The 26,159-nt window shown below is 37.4% G+C and overlaps 2 protein-coding genes across 2 annotated transcripts in view; one reads left to right on the plus strand and one right to left on the minus strand.

The window, feature by feature from the left end:
- Positions 1-23,113, minus strand: part of gucy2ca (guanylate cyclase 2Ca) — a 36,693-nt gene extending 13,580 nt beyond the window's left edge. The window contains exons 1-15 of the mRNA XM_073943826.1: positions 22,808-23,113; positions 14,234-14,346; positions 14,013-14,080; positions 10,719-10,937; positions 10,512-10,630; positions 9,055-9,151; positions 8,867-8,981; positions 6,385-6,526; positions 4,338-4,420; positions 4,007-4,115; positions 2,272-2,353; positions 2,046-2,148; positions 1,807-1,869; positions 1,058-1,129; positions 247-351 (exon numbers count right to left, since the gene is read on the minus strand). Coding sequence (XP_073799927.1) covers positions 247-351; positions 1,058-1,129; positions 1,807-1,869; positions 2,046-2,148; positions 2,272-2,353; positions 4,007-4,115; positions 4,338-4,420; positions 6,385-6,526; positions 8,867-8,981; positions 9,055-9,151; positions 10,512-10,630; positions 10,719-10,937; positions 14,013-14,080; positions 14,234-14,346; positions 22,808-23,009 — 1,692 coding nt within the window. The 5' untranslated portion in view covers positions 23,010-23,113. The remainder of the gene's footprint in view (positions 1-246; positions 352-1,057; positions 1,130-1,806; positions 1,870-2,045; positions 2,149-2,271; positions 2,354-4,006; positions 4,116-4,337; positions 4,421-6,384; positions 6,527-8,866; positions 8,982-9,054; positions 9,152-10,511; positions 10,631-10,718; positions 10,938-14,012; positions 14,081-14,233; positions 14,347-22,807) is intronic.
- The window catches only part of plbd1a (phospholipase B domain containing 1a), a 364,744-nt gene that overhangs the window by 137,569 nt on the left and 201,016 nt on the right, over positions 1-26,159 (plus strand). The gene's annotated exons all lie outside the window — the stretch shown is intronic.

Below are 26,159 nucleotides of genomic sequence, written 5' to 3' on the forward strand. Positions count from 1 at the left end.
CACACACACACACACTGTCAGAATTCTCTGATTGTTTTCTATTCTATTGGGGACGTTTAGTGCTCATTTGGGGAATTACAAGGACATGACGTGTCCTCATAAACCGTATCAGTGTTGTAAGACCGACGTCATGTCTTTAAACGCATTTGTCTCCTTTTAAACCACCAAAACAATTGCACACACGCATACACTCACTTTTTTTAACAGAGATGCACACACACGCAGAAATACAGAGATGAGTTTTACCCTCAGCGATCCTCTCTCGCAGAACTCGAACACCCCGAATACACCGCAGTCGAACCTCACTGTCCCGTAAAACTTGGTCAGATTATAATAATCGATCCGCAGCAGCTGAGAAACACACACACACACACACACACACATTTACAATTAAAACAACAGCATAAACAACAGCAAAATGAACTGTTTCTTTTTGCTATTAAACACACTGTGAAATAAATAAATAAAAATAAAATAAATCACATGTGCATCAGTATTGACAGCCTTTGGCATGAAGCTCTAAAATGAGCTCAGGTTCATTCTGTTTCCACTGATCGTTCTTGAGATGTTTCAGCAGCTTCATTGGAGTTCATCTGTGCTCAATTCAGTTGATTAGACATGATTTGTAAAGGCATACACCTGTCTATATAAGGGCCCAGGGTTGACAGTGCATGACAATGCACAAACCAAGCATGAAGTCAAAGGAATTGTCTATAGATCTCCTGAGATAGGATTGTCTGGAGGCACAAGGCTGGGGAAGCTTACAGAAACATTTCTGCTGCTCTGAAAGTTCCAATAAGCACAGCGGCCTCCATCATCCGTAAGTGGAAGATGTTTAACCACCAGGACGCTTCCTAAGCTGGCCGGCCATCTAAGCTGAGGGATCGGGGGAGAAGGGCCTTAGTCAGGGAGGTGATCAATAACACGATGGTCGCTCTGTCACTAGAGTTACTACACAGCGACAACAATTAAAAATCACATCAACACACACCAGAAGGCTCTGAGTGTGTTTCTCCTCCAGAGTGAGGGGTGTAAAGTGTGTAAATGAGTGTTTTACCGCGTTGAGCTCGATGCGCTGATCATCTGTGAAGTTTCCATCAGTGTTTCTCAACTCCTTCAGGATTACTGGCTGCAGAAACACACACACACATATATGTGCACACAGATACACACAAACAAACACACACACACATGTACAGAGACACATGCAAAATCATATACACAGACACATGCATGTACACATACACACAGACAGGTAGACAAACACATGTACACAGACATACACACACACACACACACACACACACACACACACACACACATTTTAAATATTACACACAGTTTTCATGAGCACAATAAGTGAGCCAGGAGTTAATCAGTGAGTGTTTTCCATGAACAGCAGCTGCGGCTATACTCCGGTTGCCAGATCTCAGACATGCAGACCAGGGCATTTTCAACATCACTGATCACAAAAGCATTATAAGCTCATATATGATGATCTGCTGAGGATTTAAGTGCTTTTACAATAACTAAAACAGCTCTATTTGCTGACAAAACTACATAAATCAAAAGAGTCTCCAGAAAACAGCCACATTTTATTGGGAAAATGTTCAAAATGAGGTTAAAAATGTGTGTTAATGCTTGTGGTTGCCAGATATTAAGAGTTAAACTCCCCCAATCAGACTGAAAAAAGGATGCATTTTCTACCGGTTTCTGTAGAGTTGACACTGAACTCAGACTAAAAAACAATAGCTGATAACACACACACACACACACACACACACACACACACAAGACGACACACACCTTTTTATCATATCGGCCTTTGCGTATCAGGGAGCTGTTGTCGCCTTTCTTATCTTCATCGATCTGCAACACACACACACACACACACATATAACATGATACACATGCAAAACATAGACACACACATGAATACATGCACACACATGCATACAAACACATACACAAAAATGTTCAAACTCACACACAGATATGCAAATGTACTCACACACATGTGTGCATATAAGTTGAGGTGTGTTTACCGTCAGACTGATGTAGTTTCTCTCTTTATCGTCCAGCGGTGTGATGAGAGACGAGCTGATGTGAGACCATTTCTTCTGATCGAAACGAACGCGCCGGTTCTGCCTGAACACACACACACATACACTTCATGAACACTTCAGTGGACGCAATATGGATGTGAGTATTGTTACCTTAGTGTGTGTGTGTGTGTGTGTGTGTGTGTGTGTGTGTGTGTGTGTGTTGTACCTGTAGAGGATGAAGGCGATGACAGTGGCCAAGACAACACTAAGACCCAGAACAATCATCATGATCTCCTGAATCTCCATCCCTGAAACACACACAGACACGCACAAACCCACGTCACAAGTGTTCTCTGCACACATACGAGGTTAATAGCAACACACTACACACACTTCATTACTTTATGTCTCGTTTAGGGTGTTTTATACCTGCCTTATGTGTTTATTAAATGATTTAACAGTGCTTTTACTTCACTATACTTCCTCTTTCATAAGCATGAGATTTTCAATGATAAGTTTGTACGATGCATCAGCAAGTCTTTAGAGGTTTGACTTTGGAAAAGAGCACTGTGCTGAGCTTTTTATGCAGCTAAGTGTATCGGAGGCCAGCTAGTGTGTGCTGTGCAGGTAAACCTCACTCCTCTGACCTCTAAAGGTGCTATAGCGACAGCCACTAGGGGTCATGGTCTTTAGCCTCCTTGTTAGAGCAACCGACTCCCTTGCGGAAGGTAGCCGGTTTGATCCCAGCTCGGAGCGGGTTGGGCGGTGTAGGACAGGTGGGGTTACATAGGCTACCACTGAATTAGCTGAAGCACAATTAAATCCAAAACCACTCAATCTGGAAGCACTGATCTGGGCCCAGAGGAGTGCCTCAAGTAAGCAACAGATTGGCAGATTATTTTGCTTGTTATAACTCAGTACATTTTGGCATATTATTTCTTAAAACAAGACTATGTTTTTTGTTTGTCTAGAAAATGCTTCTTGATTTAAGAATTTTTAGATATTTGGAAACACAGGGTGATTATAAAAACGTACCCCTGTATACATTTCTGGAGAGCGCCAAATACGTCTCCTGTTTTTTTTTTTTTCTTTGCAGTTTTTGTGAATCCATCAGAGGTCGCTGTGTACGCTTTTTGAGATCTGATATTTCTCTCATGAGTGCCATTCAAGCCTGCTGTTCTCAAGTAAATCCACCAGAGGCCGCTGTCGACTGACTGACACACCCTTCTCCTTCCATAAACCCAACCAATAGTGTTTTCAAGAGCACAGATTGACCTGCACACCCATTTCCCTAAACTCAACCACAGTATTTTCAAAAGCAATCCAGAAAAAGACAAAAATTTTATTTATTTTTTTTACCACGTTTTCAGATTTTTTACCACAATGTCGCCCTGTTATTTACTTGTTTGTTTTATTTTTTGCCTTTTGTTTTTGTTTTACCCACTTTCTGTAACCATTCCTTGCCAGACTTGAACCCAGTCATCGCGGTCAACTCCTCTCTGCGTATCAAGTCTGCAGATGTACATGGCGAGCTACTGGACGAACCGATAACAGCAGGAAGCCGTCCATACAGAGGTGAGCAGTCAGCTGGTAAGTGCGAAAAGGAACGGCGTCATACCACCCCGTAGCGTTCACTTTAAAGACGAAATGCAGCCATACGTACTTCTGGCTACATAATTTGTGATCTCCAGAAATGTATACAGGGGTACATTTTCAGAATGAGTATATGCTGCAATTTAGACTGGAAACAAGACAAAAACTTGAAGTAAAGCATTTTTTGTAGTGTGTGACTTCTACTTTTTGTGTCGTCATTTAATTTGAATGACCATTTAATTTTTTTAATCTCACTTTTTTTTTACATTATTTTAATTTATAAGTCAGAGTTTTGACTGTTGTAATTTTTACTCTCATCTTGAACTTTAATCATCCATTTCCGCATTGTTTTATTAGTGAATGTTTACCGGTGTGTTTATCGCGGGGCAGCTGCGATCGGTCCCAGGGCAGATCCGGACTGCTGTCTTTGACCTTCGTCCTGTTTTGAGACGTGTCGAAAGAAAACAGCGTCCGGTACTGCAGACACACAACAGAGTAACACTAAACACACTGCAGAAAACAAACACACAGTTTACTTCTCTAGTACAATACATCTCTGGGTTGAACCCCCACCAAGTATATATTATGGAGTCATTGCATTGAATTTACAGTAATAATGCAAACACCTTTTCTGTATTTTAATAATAACAATAAACAATATTTGAAGAATGAATAGGAGAATTAAATCCCAGATCTTACCTTGTATGAGCCGGTTGTGTAAACCACAGACAGATTGAGATCTCGATCTCCACTGCTGTCTAGTTTATAATATCCACCAATACCTGAACACGCGCACACACACACACACACACACACACACACACACACAAACACACACACACACACACAGGTTTGTTTCATGTAATGTCCTTACTCCCAGGTTAATGATAGTGTCTATGGACTAACCCTAGCCCTAACCTTAACCTTAATCCAACCCTCACTGAAACATCTGCACATCATCAGATACTCATGAACAACATCTTCTGGACCATTTATAAGCATTTTTAATATGTGAAGACCAGTGAAATGTCAACACTAGTGGGTCACTAGTTGGTGGATGGATGGTTGATTGGGTGGATGGATGGATAAATCGTTGGTTGGTTAGGTGGATGGATGGATGAATGGATGGATGGATGGATGGATGGATGAATGGTTGGTTGGTTAGGTGGATATATTGATGGTATATTGGGTGGATGGATGAATAGTTGATTGGGTCGGTGGATGGATGTTGATTGGATGGATGGATGGATGGATGGATGGATGGATGGATGGATGGATGGATGGATGGATGGATGGATGGATAGATGGATGGATGGATGAATGAATGGTTGGTTGGTTAGGTGGATGGACGGTTGGTTGGTTGGTGGATGGATAAATGGTTGATTGGGTGGATGAATAGATGGTTGATTGGGTGGATGAATGGATGGATGGATGAATGGTTGGTTGGTTAGGTGGATGGATGGTTGGTTGATTGGGTGGATAGGTGGATGGTTGGTTGGTTAGGTGGATGAATGGATGCATGGATGGTTGATTGGGTGGATGGGTGATTGGTCGATTGGATGGGTGGATGGATGGTTGATTGGGTGGATGAATGGAGGGATTGGTGGATGGATGGATGGATGGATGGATGGATGGATGGATGGATGGATGGACGGATGGATGGATGGTTGGTTGGTTAGGTGGATGGATGGATGGATGGATGGATGGATGGATGGATGGATGGAAGGATGGAAGGATAATTGGTTAGGTATATGGATGGATGGTTGGTTAGGTGGATGGATGGATGGATGGATGGATGGATGGATGGATGGATGGATGGTTGGTTGGTTGGTTAGGTGGATATATGGATGGTAGATTGGGTGGATGGATGAATAGTTGATTGGGTGGGTGGATGGATGGATGGATGTTGATTGGGTGGATAGATGGGTGAATGGATGGATGGATGAATGAATGGTTGGTTGGTTAGGTGGATGGATGGACAGTTGGTTGGTGGATGGATAAATGGTTGATTGGGTGGATGAATGGATGGATGAATGGTTGGTTGGTTAGGTGGTTGGATGGTTGGTTGATTGGGTGGATGGATGGATGGATGGATGGTTGGTTGGTTAGGTGGATGAATGGATGCATGGATGGTTGATTGGGTGGATGGGTGATTGGTCGATTGGATGGGTGGATGGATGGTTGATTGGGTGGATGAATGGAGGGATTGGTGGATGGATGGATGGATGGATGGTTGGTTGGTTAGGTGGATGGATGGATGGATGGATGGTTGGTTGGTTAGGTGGATGGATGGATGGATGGATGGATGGATAATTGGTTAGGTGGATGGATAGATGGATGGATGGATGAATGGATGGATGGATGGATGGTTGATAGGTGGATAGATGGATGGATGGATAGTTGATTGATTGGGTGGATGGATGGATGTTAATTGGGTGAACGATTGGATGGATGGATGATTGGGTGGATGGATAGAAGGATGGTTGGGTGGATGGATGCGGCCCTACTTCAAAACACTAGTGTATATTATGATAAATACCGTAAACTTAGAAAATATGATTATGATAAAAATTTCCTAATTAGGGTGTGATCTCCCTTTTTCTCCCTAACTACAACCCCACTCCCGTAATCTGGATGAAACTTAGAAAACCATGAATGAAATAAAGTAAACCTGAGCTGAAATGTATAACACATGTATAAAATGGATGAGAGACTGATGTGAATCTGTTTTTAAGGATGATCTTACCATAGAAGCTCATGTTTCTGAAGGGCGGATCAATGTTGTCACTGAGCCCCTGCTGCTGCTTTATCCTCTGCAGGTTGTTCCTCATTGCATTTCCAAACAGAACCACGGCATCGTGATAACCCACCACATAATCATTCAGAGCCTGACAACACACATTTCTTCATTTTAAATAGCAGTTCACTTAAATATTGGCCTAATTGAGTTTAACAGAGCAAGGACTTCAACTGTATATTTTCCCTTTGTATATTGATTTGTTTTGGGTGGGTGGATGGATGGGTATGCAGATGGATGGATATTAGGTATGTGGATGGATGGATTAATGGATGGATGGATAATGGTAGGTATGTGAATTGATGGATGGATGATTGGGTGGATGGATGGATGGATGAAAGGGTGCATGGATAGATGGGTTTATAATTAGGTATGTGGACAGATGGATGGGTGGATGGATGGCAGGATAGATGGATGTGAATGCAACTGAACGGAAGGTAGGTATGTATATGGATGGATGAATGGGTAGATATATTATGAATTTTTTGATAAATAGATGAATGGATAGGTATGTGGATGATGGATGGATGGATGGATGGATGGATGAATGGATGGATGGATAGATAGGTGTGTGGATGGATGGATGGATGGATGGATGATAGGTATGTGGATAGAAGGATAGGTATGTGGATGAATGGATGGATGGTTGGATGATAGGCATGTGGATGGATGGATGGTTGGATGATAGGTATGTGGATGGATGGATGGTTGGATGATAGGTATGTGGATGGATGGATGGATGGATGGATGATAGGTATGTGGATGGATGAATGGATGGATGGATGATAGGTATGTGGATGGATGGATGGATGGATGGATGATTGGTATGTGGATGGATGGATGGATGGATGGATGATAGGTATGTGGATAGAAGGATAGGTATGTGGATGGATGGATGGATGGTTGGATGATAGGCATGTGGATGGATGGATGGTTGGATGATAGGTATGTGGATGGATGGATGGTTGGATGATAGGTATGTGGATGGATGGATGGATGATAGGTATGTGGATGGATGAATGGATGGATGGATGATATGTATGTGGATGGATGGATGGATGGATGGATGATGGGTATGTGGATGGATGGATGGATGGATGGATGGATGGATGATAGGTATGTGGATGGATGGATGGATGGATGATGGGTATGTGGATGGATGGATGATAGGTATGTGGATGGATGGATGGATGGATGATGGGTATGTGGATGGATGGATGATAGGTATGTGGATGGATGGATGGATGGATGGATGGATGGATGATAGGTATGTGGATAGATGGAAGGATGGATGGATGGTAGGTATGTGGATGGATGGATGGATGGATGGTAGGTATTTGGATGGATGGATGGATGATAGGTATGTGGATGGATGGATGGATGGATGGATGGATGATAGGTATGTGGATGGATGGATGGATGGATGGATGGACGGATGGATGATAGGTATGTGGATGGATGGATGGATGATGGATGGATGATAGGTATGTGGATATATGGATGGATGGATGGATGGATGGATGGATGGATGATAGGTATGTGGATAGATAGATGGATGGATGATAGGTATTTGGATGGATTGATGGATGGATGGATGATAGGTATGTGGATGGATTGATGGATGGATGGATGATAGGTATGTGGATGGATGGATGGATGATAGGTATTTGGATGGATTGATGGATGATAGGTATGTGGATGGATGGATGATAGGTATGTGGATGGATGGATGGATGGATGGATGGATGGATAGGTATGTGGATGGATGATAGGTATGTGGATGGATGGATGGATGGATGGATGGATAGGTATGTGGATGGATGATAGGTATGTTGATGGATGGATGGATGGATGGATGGATGGATGGATGGATGGATGGATGGATGATAGGTATGTGGATAGATAGATGGATGGATGATAGGTATTTGGATGGATTGATGGATGGATGGATGATAGGTATGTGGATGGATTGATGGATGGATGGATGATAGGTATGTGGATGGATGGATGGATGATAGGTATTTGGATGGATTGATGGATGATAGGTATGTGGATGGATGGATGATAGGTATGTGGATGGATGGATGGATGGATGGATGGATGGATGGATAGGTATGTGGATGGATGATAGGTATGTGGATGGATGGATGGATGGATGGATAGGTATGTGGATGGATGATAGGTATGTGGATGGATGGATGGATGGATGGATGGATGGATGGATGATAGGTATTTGGATGGATGGATGGATGATAGGTATGTGGATATATGGATGGATGGATGGATGATAGGTATGTGGATGGATGATAGGTATGTGAATGGATGGATGGATGGATGGATAGGTATGTTTTGGAGCTGCAGTAACAAAATATTATTTTCATAGATTATTAAAGTACACTGGCAGTACACTGGTCCAGGATCAGCCACTAACCGTAGTGTTGTTCCTCCAGACACTGTTGCTGGAGTAGTTCCTGAAGCTGTGCATGGTCAGCACCAGCACGTTCCTCATGTGTGCAGGGCTGGACTCATTGGTGCGGTAACCCTCACTGAAACACACACACATCAGCTGGAGAAACACTCATAACAACACTGACAGCATGAGGGGAAACACACACTCACTTGTACAGGTCGATCAGGATGAACACCACCTGAGAAGGAACTGTGTTGTTTTTCTTAATGGTGTAAATGTCATCTGGAGTCCCACACATGACGATAACTGCAGAACACACACACACACACTGACTTTATACTGAAGAATTATGATGGATGCGTGGATGGATGGATGGATGGTAGGTATGTGGATGGATGAATAGATAAGTATGTGAATTAATGGATGGATGGATGGATGGATGGATGGATGGATGGATGAATAAATGAATGGATGGATGGTCATGTGAATTAATGGATGGATGGATGGATGGATGGATGGATGGATGGATGGATAAATGAATGGATGGATGGCCATGTGAATTAATGGATGGGTGGATGGATGGATCGATGTATGGTAGGTATGGATGGATGGATGCATGGATAGATGTATATGCAGATAGATAGATAGATAGATAGATAGATAGATAGATAGATAGATAGATAGATAGATAGATAGATAGATAGATAGATAGATAGATAGATGGATGGATGGATGGATGGATGGATGGATGGATGGATGGATGGATGGATGGATGGATATTTGGGTAGGTATTTGGATTGGTGGATGGTATATAAGTTGATGGAAGGATGGATAGAGGGATGGTTGAATGGTAGGCATGTAGATGGATGGATGGGTATCTGAATTGATGGAAGGATGGATGGATTGTAGGTATAGATAGATAGATATTTGGATTGGTAGTTGGTAGTTGATGGAAGGATGGATAGATGAATGTGTGCAGATGAATGGATGGTAGGTATGTAGAGGGATAGATGGGTATGTTAATAGATTGATGGATGGATGGTAGGTATGTAGATGAATGGATGGATGTATGGATGGGTGAAAAGATGGGATGTTATGTGTATTGATGGATGGATGGATGGATGGATGGATGGATGGATATACAAATGAATGCATGGGTAGATGTGGATGGATGTATGAATAGGTATGTAGATTGATGGATGGATAGGTATATGGATGGATGGATGGATGGATTTGGTAGTATGTGTATTTGATGGATGGATGAATAATAAGTATTTTAATAGATGGGTGGATGGATAGAAGGGTTTATGAGTAAGTATGTGGATGGTTGGTAGGTTTGTGGACGGATGGATGGATGGATATGTAAGCAGATGAATGAATGGTAGGTAGATAGATAGGTTTGTGGATTAATGGATGGATGGATGGATGGATGGATGGATAGAAGGGTTTATGAGTGTATAAGTATGTGGATGGATGGTAGGTTTGTGGATTGATGGATGGATTGATGGATTGGTATGTAGATTGGTGGATGGTAGGTATATTCATGGATGGATGGATGGCTGTGCAGATGGATGGATGTGCAGATGGATGGATGTGCAGATTGATGGATGGATGGATGGATGGATGGATGGATGTGTGTATGTATGATAGCCCGGTGTTTTCTCACTGTTGCTGTGTCGGTCTTTTCTCTTCAGCGCTGTCGACAGCTCAGACTCACTCCTCAGCATCTCTCTGGAAATGTTGGAGGAGAAGAGAGCAGACGGAGCCTCCAGAGCATTGATGTACCTGACGGACACACACACACACCTCAGGCTGCTGCGTGTACAGTATCTCTGTGTGTGTTCTGAATGTGTGAGTGTTTCAGTGTGATTACCAGAAGCATTCCTCTGTGTAGTTGTCTTTTTTATACACATAGGCAGTTTTCCACGCCGGCTTCAGATTCTTGACAGACGTGTGCCAGAAGTGGAAGAAGAACTCTGCGATTTTGCGCGCCGGAGGAAGCAGACGGGTGAGCTTCTGCTTATAGTCGCAGGACAGACCGAAACTGCCCGCCGAGATGATGGGGATGGTCAGAGTCAGACCCACCTCCTGACTGACACACACACACACACACAGTCACACACAAATCATTTCCTTCATCATTACTAACACTTTAAAGCCCTGCTGGAGAAAAAAACTAAACTATAGCAGTCTTCATAGAATTGGAAAAGGTTTTGATGGTTAGTATGGAGATTGTGTTGGCTTTAATGTGGTCTGTTGTGGTACTAAAAATAAAATCAACAAGAGAAAGTCCTAACACACATTAGAAATCTTTCAGGTCTTCTGGTTTTGATGGTTGTTTGTTGTTGGTTTATTAAACCAATAAACCCCCAAAACACTGTGGCTTATTTACATGGACTCTATAACAGCTGAGGGACGGTGATGTAGAGCGCCTGAAACCCCATTAGCTGTTATAAATTGACCGTAAACCACGGCTTCACAGGGTTTATTGCTTTTATAGAACAGTTACATCAAAGACACACTGCGGCAAGCGTTCACTGAATAAACCAGCAAATGTACTGTTTCTTTGGCTCAGTAATGATAATGGAATGGTTGCTAAGCAACAGTCATGAGTGTGTGTTTGTACAGTATTTTACAACAGCTTTGAATGTGGCTCAACCAATAAGAATGAGAGACTGGAAAGACTGATTGGATAAAAGCTCTTTAATGGTGTTTGTAGTGGAAACCATGTGAACTTCTGACAGAGTTTCTATAGTTTTGTTGTTGTTGTTGTTGTTGTTGTTGTTGTTGTTGTTGTTGTTGTTGTTGTTGTTGTTGTTGTTGTTAAGCAGGGATATTTAGCATTTTCTGTGCTTACAAACTTTTTATTGTATAATTCTTTTGTATGATATTCAACTCGGTTCCATGTAGTTCACATCTATTCTAATCTGTTCTGTTCTGTTTTGTTCTGTTTTATTCCATTTCTTTCTATTGTATTCCACTGTACTCTTTCCATTTCCATTTCTATACTATTTTATTCATTTCTATTCTGTTCAGTTCCATTTTGTTTTTATTATATTGTATTCCATTTCATTTTTTGTATTATAGTCTGTTCTTTTCTATTTAGTTCTGTTCTATTCTATTCTAATTTTCTCGGTTCTGTCCCATTCTCTTCCTTTCCAATCTATTCACTGTTCTGTTCTGTTCCATTCTATTCTCTTTTATTGCTTTTCATTCTATTCTATTCTATTATGTTCTGTTCTTATCAGTTCTTGTTTATTCTGTTCTATTCTATTCTGTTCACTTAAATTCTATATTATTCTATTATGTTCTGTTCTATTTTTTCTGTTCTATTCTATTCTATTCTGTTCGATTGTATATTATTCTTTTCTGTTTTGTTCTATTCTATTCTGTTCCATTTTATTCTGTTCTATTGTATTGTATTGTATTCTATTCTGTTCTGTTCTAGTCTATTGTTATTTTTATTCTCTTCTATTCTAGCGTACACTATTCTATTCTGTTCTATTTCATTCTATTCTGTTCTATTGCTCTATTTTATTCTGTTCTATTCTATTCTAATTTTCTTGGTTCTGTCTCATTCTCTTCCTTTCCAATCTATCCAATGTTCTGTTCTGTTCCATTCTATTCTCTTTTATTGCTTTTCATTCTATTCTATTCTATTCTATTCTATTCTATTCTATTCTACTCTGTTCTGTTTTGTTCTTATCTTTTCTTTTTATTCTGTTCTATTCTATTCTGTTCATTTCAATTCTATATTATTCTATTATGTTCTGTTCTGATCTATTGTATTCTGTTCTCTTCTGTTCTATTCTTTTCTGTTCTCTTCTGTTCTATTCTTTTCTGTTCTATTCTATTCTATTCTGTTCTGTTCTGTTCTGTTCTATTCTGTTTGATTCTATATTATTCTATTCTGTTCTGTTCTGTTCTATTCTGTTCTATTCTATTCTGTTCGATTCTATATTATTCTATTCTGTTCTGTTCTATTCTGTTCTGTTCTATTCTGTTCTATTCTGTTCTATTATATTCTATTCTGTTCTGTTCTGTTCTGTTCTATTCTGTTCTATTCTGTTCGATTCTATATTATTCTATTCTGTTCTGTTCTATTCTGTTCTGTTCTATTCTGTTCTATTCTGTTCTATTATATTCTATTCTGTTCTGTTCTGTTCTGTTCTATTCTGTTCTATTCTGTTCGATTCTATATTATTCTATTCTGTTCTCTTCTCTTCTCTTCTGTTCTATTCTATTCTATTCTATTCTGTTCTGTTCTGTTCTCTTCTGTTCTGTTCTGTTCTGTTCTGTTCTATTCTATTCTGGTCTGTTCTGTTCTGTTCTATTCTGTTCTGTTCTGTTCTATTCTGTTCTATTCTATATTATTCTATTCTGTTCTGTTCTATTTTATTCTGTTCTATTCTGTTCTATATTATTCTATTCTGTTCTGTTCTATTCTGTTCTATTTTATTCTGTTCTATTCTGTGCTGTTCTAGTCTATTGTTCTTTTTATTCTGTTATTTTCTAGTGTACACTATTATATTCTGTTCTATTTCATTCTATTCTGTTCTATTGCTCTATTTTATTCTGTTCTATTCTATTGTTATTTTCTCTATTACACTATTCTATTCTGTTCTGTTCTATTCTGTTCTACTTTATTCTGTTCTATTCTATTGTTATTTTCTATTGTACACTATTCTATTATGTTCTATTTTATTCTGTTCTATTCTATTGTATAGACCTTTTTGATTCATGTAAATAAAAACAATGGTCCTGATGTATTTCCTGTTTTACATGTTTAATTTCTTCAGCTTCAGAGAATCCAAAAAGAGCCTCATATTGATAATTAATGTTACGCTGTTTTAACATTAAGTTATGATTGACTTGCCTCAGTTATGAAATAGTTTGATAACAAGCAGGAAATGTTCATGGCCAATGACGTGACTGTCATTCTATTCTATTCTGTTTCTTTATGCTCTATTCTCTTTTTCATTCAATTCTTTTCTGTTCCACTCTGTTTTAATTTTATTCTAGTGAAATCAATAGAACTTCCATCAGTGTTTCTGTTGTTTGATTGTTGTCCAGCAGGAATAGTTTCACACAGGCCAATAGAAGCTCATTAATTATATCTATATCTATATCTGCAGTAATGTTGAGGTGAAAATAGAGTTGAACTCACTCCACCAGCTGAAAGGTGGCGTATGTGCAGGACGGCCCCAGCATCACACAGCCCAGCTCACTGTTGTTCTGCAGCACACACACACACACACACACACAGCACAGCATTACATTTACAGGTTTACAGAGCTTTAACTGAAATCTGTGTAATGTTTGAGCGCGCCCGAGGGAAAATGCTGTTAATAATGCTGAACGTCCTGCAAGGGTCAAGGTCAGACTCACGTGCAGAGATTTGAGGATCTCCACCGCTTCACATGTACTGCTGCCACAGCCCCGGCGCCGGTAATGAGTGGTGTTGAAGCCGCTGAACAGAACCTTAATGTGGAAGTCCAGACCTGCAACAACACAAACAACAACCCTTTATTCAGCAGCAGCTCCAGCTCACCTGTGCTTCAGCTCATTATAAAAGACTACATGTGTTTATTAGCAGAGAACTGGAATATATTCTAGTTATTTAGGCTATGCAGTAACACAATAGGTAGTGCTGTCTCCTCAGAGCAAGAAGGTCGCTGGTTCGAGCCTCGGCTGAGTCAGTTGCCATTTCTGTGTGGAGTTTGCATGTTCTCCCTGCATTTGTGTGGGTTTTCTCCAGGTGCTCCGGTTTCCCCCACAGTCCAAAGACATGCTGTACAGGTGAGTTGGGTAGGCTAAATTGTCCATAGTGTATGAGTGTGTATGGATGTTTCCCAGAGATGGGTTGCAGCTGGAAGGGCATCCGCTGTGTAAAAAATATGGGCTGGATAAGTTGGTGGTTCATTCTGCTGTGGCGATTGATGGGGGACTAAGCAGAAAAGAAAATGAATGAATGAATGAATGAATGAATGAATGAATGAATGAATGAATGAATGAATTTAGGCTACTGGACAACTGACCTGATCTGTGTTCTATTGTATTTTACTCTGCTGTTCTGTTCTGTTCTGTTTTGATCTGTTCTATTCTGTTCTTTTCTAGTCTGTTTTGTTCCTACTGTTTCCATTCTATTCTATTACATTTTACTCCATTCTACTGTTTTTTTTTTCAATTCAATTCTATTCTGTTCCATTTCATTTCATTCTATTTTGATCCATTCTTGTCTGTTCTGCTGTTCTATTCCACTCTGATCCTTTCATTCTATTCTTTTGTATTCTATTCTAGTCTTTTATAGTCGTTCAGTTTCTTTTCGGTTTCTATTTTATTCTGTTCCATTTATTTCTATTATGTTATGTTACATTTTACTCTGTTTTGTTCTATTTAATCCTCTTCTGTTCAGTTTCATTCTATTATATTCTATTCCATTTTAGTCTGTTCTGTCCCTACTGTTTCAATTTATTTATATTCTATACAATGCCATTCTAATCTATTCTGTTATTTTTTGATCTGTTTATTCCATTTTATTCTATTCTGTTCTGTTCTGTTCCATTCTACTCCATTCTGCTGTCTGCTATTTCATTTCATTCTATTCTATTCCATTCTATTCTGTTCCATTTAGAACTATTCTATTCCAGTCTAATCTATTCTGTTATTTTTTTCTGTTCTATTCTATTCCATTCTATTGTTTCATATGACTCTATTTTTTTATTCTGTTCTAGTCTTTTCTGTTCCATTTGGTTTCTTTTCTTTTCTATTCTGTTCCATTTATTTCTATTCTACTGTTTTGTTCTATACTGTTATGTTCCGTTTTACTCTCTTCTGCTTTTTTGTTCCATCTTATTCTGTTCTATTTCATTTCATTTTATTATATGTTGTTCTGTTTTAGTCTGTTCTGTTGCTACTGTTTCAATTCAATTCTATTATGTTCCATTTCATTTTATTTTTTATATTCCATTATAATCAATTGTGTCATGTTTTGTTCTATTCTATTAAATTCTACTCTATTCTATTCTGTTTCATTCTACTCTGTTTTGGCATTCTGTTGTATTCCATTCTGTTCCTTTCAATTTATTCTATTATTTTCTGCTCCATTCTGTTTCTTATGTTTAATATTCTGTTGCATTTGTTTCTATTCTGTTCTGTTTTGCTCTGTTCTATTTTGTTCCATTCTACTCTTTTTTTGTTGCGTTCTGTTTCTACTCTATATTAGATTCCACTTATATTTCTATTCTGTTTTGTTCCACTTATTTTTACTGTTTTGTTTTATTCTATTCTTTTTCATTCTAATCTATTCTATTATGTTTTGTTCTATTCTACTCTATTCTGTTCTTTCATTCTGATCTGTTCTGATTTTTCTGTTCTTATTCTATTCTATTCCATTTGTTTTCATTCTATTGTGTTTTGATACATTTTGTTTAATTCTATTTTGCTCCATTCTACTCTTTTCTGTTGCATTCTGTTTCTATTTTATTCAATTTCATTTTTTTATTCTATTCTGTTCCATTTATATGTATTGTTCTGTTCTACTTCATTCTAATCTTTTCTGTTATGTTTTGTTCTGTTCTGTTCCACTTTTCTTTGTTCCGATGTTCTGTTCTATTCCATTATGTTCCAGTTAATCCATTTTATTCTATTTGTTTCTATTCTATTCTGTTAAGTTTTGTTCTATCCTATCCCATTCTACTCATTTCAGTTGCATTCTGTTTCTGTTCTATACAATTCCATTTGTTTACATTCTGTTCTGTTCCATTTATTTCTACTGTGTTCTGTTCTGTACTATTCTATTTCTTTCTTGTCTAATCCATTCTGTTATGTTTCGATCTATTCTATTCTACTCTATTATATTTTGTTTTATTCTTCTCTTTTCTTATGTTCTGCTCTATTCCATTCTGTTTCAGTGTATTATATTCTGTTCTATTCTATTCTGTTTTATTCTTCTCTTTTCTGATGTTCTGTTCTATTCCATTCTGCTCCAGTCTATTCTCTTCTGCTCTATTCTATTTTGTTTCATTCTTCTCTTTTCTGATGTTCTGTTCTATTCCATTCTGTTCCAGTATATTCTATTCTATTCTATTCTATTCTATTCTATTCTATTCTATTCTATTCTATTTTGTTTCATTCCTCTCTTTTCTGATGTTCTGTTCTATTCTGTTCCAGTCTATTCTAAATTCAAAACAGACTGAAATCTAGACTATCTGACCTGATCTCCAGTCAGTGTTGTAGAGGAGGGTAGTGGCGGGTAAGTCACTTAAAAAAAGTAATTATGTTGAGTTTAAATTACTTTAAATTACAATGTCTACTGCTCAATAAGGTATTGAATCACCAAACTCAACACTATAAATCTCTGCAGACAGACAGTAGAAATTAAAGTCTTTTCATTCTTTAAATTCGAGTCAAACATGGCCTTTAGCTTCAATAAGTTATTAATTAATATTAAAGCATTTTAATAACAAACCTAGCATCCTTTGGCTAGCAAGCAGAATTACTTTAAGAGTTCAAAATGTTTCAAAATATTAAATGTTTCACAGAAATGAATAGTTCTATAAGCTAAGAATTGTCTGACAAATGAAAACCTCCTTCAACTGCTTTAATAAAATAAAATAACTCTGCAAAATATATGAATACAAAAACACAATGACTCAAAATTGTCTGAATTTAAATCATACTGTACATGATCATAAACTGATATCTGACTCCTTTGCTTCTGAATAAATACAATTATTCAGCAAAATATATTTGTATGTATTAATATTATATTTATTACTTATTACAGTGTTTTAGGCAAATGCATTATAAGTAACTCACTGCAATTAAAAGAAATACAAATAAAACATATTTATTTTACTTTTTTCAACCGATTAGTAATTCATTAATTCATTTTCTTGTCGGCTTAGTCCCTTTATTAATCCGAGGTTGCCACAGCGAAATGAACCGCCAACTTATCCAGCCCATGTTCTACGCAGCGAATGCCCTTCCAGCTGCAACCCATCTCTGGGAAACATCCATACAGACTCATTCACACTCATACACTATGGACAGTTTAGCCTACCCAATTCACCTGTTGCATGTCTCTGGACTGTGGGGGAAACCGGAGCACCCGGTGAAAACCCACGCAAACACAGGGAGAACATCCAAACTCCACACGGAAAGGCCAACTGAGCCGAGGCTCGAACCAACGACCTTCTTGCTGTGAGGTGACCGCACTACCCACTGCGCCACTGAGTTGCCTCTGTAAGAATTACTATTGAGTAAATAATCAAATTACTTATTGAGTATTTCAGTTATGAAGTGCATCAGAACAGGCTCTGCTTTGTCTGTTTTTAACCCTTTGGTTCTCCTTATTTGTGAGCTACACTGGTGGTCTTAGCGGGTCAAAAAGGGACGAACACCTGTAAAATACACACTGTTTTTTCAGTGCAATCAATTAAATTAGGATATTGTTTATTTGTTTATTTATTTTTTGAGAAAAGTTTTTACAGTTTGACACATGTAAATCACTGCAGAATTGTTCTACCCAGCAGGCCCATGTCAAATACAGTACAGATACTTCATAAATAACCCACTATAAAGTAAAAATTAACGTTTGCTTTTTGTTTTCACAAGCTTTGGAGACGTATTCTGCTTTTAAATAATAGCTCACCTATAGCATTCGCTTGAGGCTGTGTTCAAAATGACATCAATGTTTTCAAAGTGCACTGTGAAGGGAGCACAGTTGTACACATGAAGATCGCTAAAACTGAACTGTAAAAATAGTTAGAAAGCAAATTACACCTAAGAGAGATGACCTTAATGCTTTTTTACTTTTCATAATTCCAAGTTTAAATGTTAGAATGTTTTAAATGATTAGGGCGTAGGGGGGATAAGTGGCAATAAAACACAGCCAGGAACTATGTTTCTAACTACAGCTCCAGAGCTGTAGTTGCAAGTACACAAGTTTGCGACGCAGTTTTCAAATGTTCGTTGGAGCGACGAATTTGGGGATTGGCAAATCAACAAACTATGTTTTTAACGACGGAACTTGCTACCTTAGTTGGCTAACGATGGTTTCGGGAAACGCACCACAGATTAGTTTTTGTTTAATAATATTCTTCCTATTTTATTTTTCATTTTGAGAGGGATTTGTGGTAGTAACTAATATCTCTGCAGTAATTAACATCTGTTTTCCTCCCATTGAAAACAATGCAATTTTTCACCATTTTGTTTGTTTGTTTGTTTGTTTGTTGTTGTTACTGCAGTATTTCCAGTTAAAACAGGTACCTTGGCATCCAAATACAATGTGTCGAGGGCAAAATACCGTCATCTGGATGTATAGAAAAGAAAAAGGTGTAATGCCATGGTGCAGCCGTGTGTTCCAGTATTACTATATCCACAAAGCTGCACACACTACTGAGAAATTAGAAAATGCATTCAGACAATCTAAAAGACTAGTTATATCATTTCAAAAACCAAAATGACCGGACCGGAGACTAGTATAGGGTTAAATCTACTCTTAAAAGCGATCTCCTCTCATTGGCACACTGAAAAATTTTGCATGCAGAACTGTTGCAGACAATTTATTGAATTTAATATTTAACTTATTTTGTTTGTTTAAATTCAGCCCAAATAAATAGTTTATAACACTTAACGTAAAAGGAATCCTCTTTGAATGATTTTTTCTGTGCATTTAATAGTTCTCCAATGCTTCTTTGTTTTAGTGTTTTATTGTTCCTAACTCTTTATTGTATACAAATGTGTGGACTTGTCTTTGTTATTTTATTCTCTGTGCAGCACTTTGGTCGACTGCGGATGTTTTAAAATAATCTTTGTATTGTATTGTAATTATAAAGTACTTTAAATGCCAGTTTAATGATGTAATTAGCCATTCATTACTTTTTGAAGTAACTCACCAAACGCTGTATCTATTAGTGGCACAATTTACACAAAACAGTAAAACACAAATATATTTTACTGTCATAATTTACAGTTCTGTCTTGATTTAGTGTCATACTTCACTCATATGTTTTTATTCTGTTTAAGAAAAAAGAGGATATTTTGAAGAATGTTGGAAACCTGTAACCATTGACTTCATAGTGTTTTTTCTACTACGTGGTTACAGGTTTCTAACACTTATTTGTTAATAGTTTGTAACCCTTATTTGTAAATAGTTTGATATAAACACAGCTGAAGTCAGAATTATTAGCCCTTGTTTATTTTTCCCCAATTTCTGTTTTACGGAGAGCAGATTTCTTCAGCACATTTCTAATAATAAAAGTTTTAATAACTTGTTTGGTTAAGTAAGTTTGGTGAACTGAATAATTTAAGTATAGTCTACGAGACTGAAAACACATGTGTTTAGCTGTGCCTTTACTGTATGAGCACTGTGCTGCGTCTGACAGATCGCACTATTATGTTTTTGATTTTCTTTTTCATTCTTTTATAGCCTATTTTAACTCATTTTAATTTGTTTTTATCTGTTTTTAATAATTTTTATTGTCTCATTTTATGTTCCTAAACTTGTCTTTTTATTCCTGTTTATGTAAAGCACTTTGAATTGCCACTGTGTATGAAATGTGCTATATAAATAAACTTGCCTTGCCTTGCCTTGCCTTACAAAACCGGCAAGTTAAATAAACTTAAATATGCAAGTTTTTGAAGATTCCATTACTCAATTAAATTGAGCCAACAAGTTCAGTCAATTAATTTAGTTCAGTCAACTTATTAGGGTTTTCAGTGTAATATAGACATTCTTCTAAAGGGTTACTGTACACTGAAAAAAAATATTCAAAGATGATTCCTGGGATTTGCTCAATTTTTTTTACGTTAAGTGGTTATAAACAATTTAATTGTGTTGGATTTAAACAAACCAAAGTTTGTTTAAATTCAACACAAATAAATTGTTTGCAACAGTTCTGCATGCAACACTTTTTTCAGTGTATTTTGTTTGAAGAATTGATTTATGGGTATGAGATTCTGTTCAAAATAAATCAAATCAAAAGGAAAGAGAGTAAATGATGACAGAATTTTCATTTTTAGGTGAAATTTATCTATTTAAGTACACTGATCTTTCATTAATATCTAACTACACTGTAAATAATATCCCTAAATTAGCAGTTTTCAGTATTTTGCGATTGATGTTTTAATTTTTTCCTGTTTATTTCTGCTTCTGAACTGCATTATGGGAGCTTGATCTTTCCTCCAACAGCTTTTAACCTTGAAAGTTTGTAAAAACTTTTATGAACACGTGTAATAGTCCGCAGGGCTATATTGTCTGGGTTGGTGTTGTATATTACGCTACAAACACCTTGTAATAAACTGCAGCACATTTTCTGCTATTTTACAGACTTATTTCTCTATATCAGTGTTTCTTAACTGGTGGGTCGCGACCCAAAAGTGGTCCGTGGGAACATTTTCAGTGGGTCAAAAAAAACAACAAAAGTTTAATCTATTTAAAAGTTTTAATAACTCGTTTGGTTAAGTAAGTTTGGTGAACTGAATAATTTAAGTATAATCTACAAAACCGGCAAGTTAAATAAACTTAAATATGCATGTTTTTGAAGACTCCATTACTCAATTAAATTGAGGCTTATACTTTATACTTTATATTTTGCTTATACTGGACTTTTTATTTTGAAATGCATGCGCGACAACCCTACCATTTGACATGTGAAATTTCCTTTAATTTTAGCAACAAATATCCCTGCTGAAAAATCCAGCTTAGACCAGCCTAGGCTGGTTGGCTGGTTTTAGCTGGTTGACCAGCCTGGTTTTAGAGGGGTTTTGGCCATTTCCAGCCTGGTCTTAGCTGGTCAGGCTGGAAAATGACGAGCCATATCCAGCTAAAACCAGCTTGACCAGCCTGGTTTAAGCTGGATATAGCTGGTTTTGGCTGGACTCCCAGCTTGGCTAGGCTGGTCAAGCTGGTTTTAGCTGGTCATCTCTCAGCCTGACCAGCTAAGACCAGGCTGGAAATGGCTGGAAAACAGCCTGGAAATGGCCAAAACCCCTCTAAAACCAGCCTGGTCGACCAGCTAAAACCAGCCAACCAGCCTAGGCTGGTTTAGGCTGGATTTTTCAGCAGGGATGTCGAAGCGCAAGTGCAACTCCGAATATATAAAGTATGGACGTACATATTTTGATGACAAAAAAAGACTTTAAGTCTCAGTGTTATATGTAGTGAGGTGCTCTCATAAGAGAGCATGAAACCTTCTGAATTAAAACGACATTTGGAAATCAGACAACATGTTTTATTAAGAGTTCAGTTTAGTTTATGGCAACTGAATCTTTCCTTACCCTGACCACTGTTAACAGTATTAGTGGTTTTTCATTTGTAATATTTTTATAATTTGAAACATTTTGTTAAATGACAGCAATAAAATATTGTTTATTTGTAAGTCTTGGTGATTTTCTGATGATTTATCTGTCACTACTTATGATAACAAATAAATGCAAATTAATTATAATTCCTAAAATTGTATTATAGTTCCTAAAAATTTTGCGTCGCGACCTGATGACCATGTAAAAATGTGGGTCCCATGGCCAAACCAGTTGAGAAACCTGCTTTAGATATTATATCTTATATTAATTAATCTCACTTTGTTAAACTGTAGAGTTTAGACTTCAAAACCAAAAGTGGACAGAGAAGAGATCAACATCCCATTATGCAATTTATTATAAACACACACAAACTGTTAATTAAGAGGTATTTTAACAGTAAACTGTAAAAAAAAATACTAGTTGTCTTAAATTTATAAGCTCATTTGAACTTATATTAAACTGACTTAAAAGAGCTTGCACGACTTATAAGATTAAGTTAGAGCATGATTAACTAAAAACACATGCTGTCATGACTAATTGATCATATCATATAATTTATTGTACAGTGTAAGATGAACTCATTGTATCGATTAATCTGTTTTATTTGATCTCACAGTCGCAAATAACCCCTTCGCTAACATCATATCCTCTCACCTTCAGCGTGGTTCTTGTTGTTTTGGTCCTCCACCGCCGTTTCCACCACATCCTTCACGAACTTCAGGCTCCAGGGCGAGTTTTCGTCCTCCAGCAGAACCACGTTTAATGTGACCGACGAGTTTCTACAGCTCAACACATTGAACCCGGAGACACCGAGTAAAGAAACCCAGCAGAAGCACAGCAGAGCCAGCATTTTCATTCTGTGTGTGTGTGTGTGTGTGTGTGTTTCAGGCGCAGTCTAAGGCCTCGAGGTGTCCATCAGATCACATGATAGCTGTGAAACGGCTCCGTTCACCCACTGCCGAGAGACTTTTCTGCGGTTGTGTTTTTACAGGGAGCCTGAAGAGGAAATGCGCACTCAGGTGTGTCTCTGTGCGTTAATGAACAACCAACACACACACACACACACCATCAACCTGATCTGAGGAAGAAGGACAACAACAAAACAAACCTCTAGCTTCTGCTCTAGTAAACACTACTGCTGTTTTTGCTTCATTGACTTCCATTATAATCTCCTTCATTGATCATGACAGCATCTCATCATGCATTCTTGACTGTTGCTGGTTTTCCCTGTTGGGATTAGGAGTAAACACTTTAATATATACTTTGAACCAACTTTTAAAGAAGACTTTTTAGCTGTAATTTCATCCATTCATTCATTTTCCTCCGCTTTTCCAGGGCCGGGTCGCGGAGGCAGCAGTCTTAGGAGAGAATCCCTCTCCCCAGACACTTCCTCCAGCTCCTTCGGAGGGATACCGAGCTCAGTCGAGAGACATAGTACCTCCAGTGTTTACTGGGTCTTCCCTAAGGCTTCCTTCCGGTGGGACATGCCTGAACAGTGACTAAAACAGTAATTTCATTCATTCATTTTCTTTTCAGCTTATTCCCTTTATTAATCCGGGGTCGCCACAGCGGAATGAACCGCCAACTTATCCAGCACATTTTTACGCAGTGGATGAGCTTCCAGCCGCAACCCATCTCTGGGAAACAGCAGAGAAAGAGTTCTCTTAACAACTTTGAAAGCTAAATGTATTGTTCCTGGCACTTTAATAAACAAATATATGTAATAACAGGAAAAAAACATTTAAAAAGCTAAAAATGTACATACCTGTCTCCTTCCCATAAAATGTGCTGTCGGCCATTTTGGATGCAGTGTAAGAAGTGGTTGCCAGCATGCCAGCCAATCAAATGACATCTCACTAGAAAGCCCAGGATGTCCTCTGAACAGTACAGCATGACTTAACAGAGTAGCTTAAAACATTCAAAGAAAATTCATGCAAACGCAATGTCCACTACAGAGGATACAAGTCATAAGGACATGGATTTAAAAAATAAAGTCTGTAACGTTAGATATTTGAGAATAACATTAATCCGCTGAGTTTGAGCAAGTTAAAATTACTTATAATCATCCGTCAGTCCTTTAACTGTTGTTCAGAGGAGGTTAAACTAATGAAAGACTTTATCCCGATATAGAAAACTTGACATATGATTTAACAACATAGTTTGACGAACTGAAAACAAAACGAAATGCACAACTTACCTTGAAAGTTTTATTGACGGTTTCTCTTTCGGGCTTACAAGCAGTCAGTCCGTAACTCTGAGTCAGTCCATAAGTAGAGTGGAAAAGGCTTCTTCTTCTTCCTCTTTGTTTTTTTTTTTTCAAATGAGAAGACGCGACGCCAAGTGATTGATGCACAACGTACGTGTTTTTTATATTATTAGAAATTATGTAATCTTGAATTAATCGGTTTATTTAAATACATACAGTTGAAGTCAGAATTATTAGCCCCCCTGAATTATTAGCGCCCCTGTTTATTTTTTTCACCAATTTCTGTTTAATGGAGGGAAGATTTTTTCAGCACATTTCTAAGCATAATAGTTTTAAAAAGCTATTTCTAATAACGAATTATTTTATCTTTGTCATGATGACAGTAAATAATATTTTACTTGATATTCTTCAAGACACTTCTATACAGCTGAAAGTGACATTTAAAGGCTTAACTAGGTTAATTAGGCTAACTAGGCAGGTTAGAGTAATTAGGCAAGTTATTGTATAACAGTGATTTGTGCTGTAGACTATCGAAAACAAATATAGCTTAAAGAGGCTAATAATATTGACCTTAAAATTGTGTCCAAAAAATTAATAACAGTAATAGATAATAGATATAATAGAAAAAAATATTATCAGACATACTGTGAACATTTCCTTGCTCTGTTAAGCATCATTTGGGAAACATTTTTTAAAAAATTAATAAAATCAAAAGGGGGCTAATAATTCTGAATTTAACTGTAAATAATCTCCTATATAGTTTGGAGTGGTCTAGAATTAGCCCACATTACATATACAATTAATAATAATAATTATTATTATTATGAGTAGTAGTAGTAGTAGTAGTAGTAGAAGTATAGTAGTATTATTATTGAGAAATTACTCATATTTAGCATATACAAAATATCCATAATCACCATCATATGTACATAAATGTAATATGAAATACTTAACATTTTATCTAAAAAATTTATTATTGTATTTATTTATTTATTTATTTATTTAAAATAAATCATTATAATTGTAAAAAAGCAAACACATTGCAAAAAATTTTTGCTCATATGTGGCCCATTTAGGACCCACAAATATACTGTGTGAGTAGCCTAACTGGGGCCCACACCCTTATTCAAGCTGGGGCCCATATTCAGCCCAACAACATGCCCACTCTGAGCCCATGCCCAGTTGACACCCACACAGCCCAGAAAAATCCCATGTGCCTACAGGGAAAGAACCTATATATACATACATATATGAACCTATATCAAATCTATATCAAAACCTTAATAAAAACCCATATTAAACATATACAGTTGAAGTCAGAATTATTAGCCCCCCTAAATTATTAGACCGCTTTTGTCCCCAATTTCTGTTTAACGGGGAGAAGATTTCTTCAACACATTTCTAAACAATAATTTTAATAATTCATCTCTAATAACTGATTTATTTTATCTTTACCATAATGACTGTAAATTATATTGGTAACACTTTACAATAAGGTTCATTAGGTAATGCATTTACTAACATGAACTAATCATGAACAACACATGTACAGCATTTATTAATCATAATTGAACATTTACTAATGCATTATTAACATCCAAGTCTGTGCTTGTTAACATTGGTTAATGCACCATGAGTTAACATGAACTAACAATGAACTACTGTATTTTCATTAACTAACGCTAACTAACATGAACAGATACTGTAGTAAATGTATTGTTCATTGTTTGTTCATGTTAGTAAATGCATTAATTAACATTAACTAATGAACCTTATTGTAAAGTGTGACCATTATATTTT

Source organism: Danio rerio, chromosome 3 (assembly GCF_049306965.1).
Source record: "Danio rerio strain Tuebingen ecotype United States chromosome 3, GRCz12tu, whole genome shotgun sequence".
Lineage (NCBI taxonomy): Eukaryota > Metazoa > Chordata > Actinopteri > Cypriniformes > Danionidae > Danio > Danio rerio.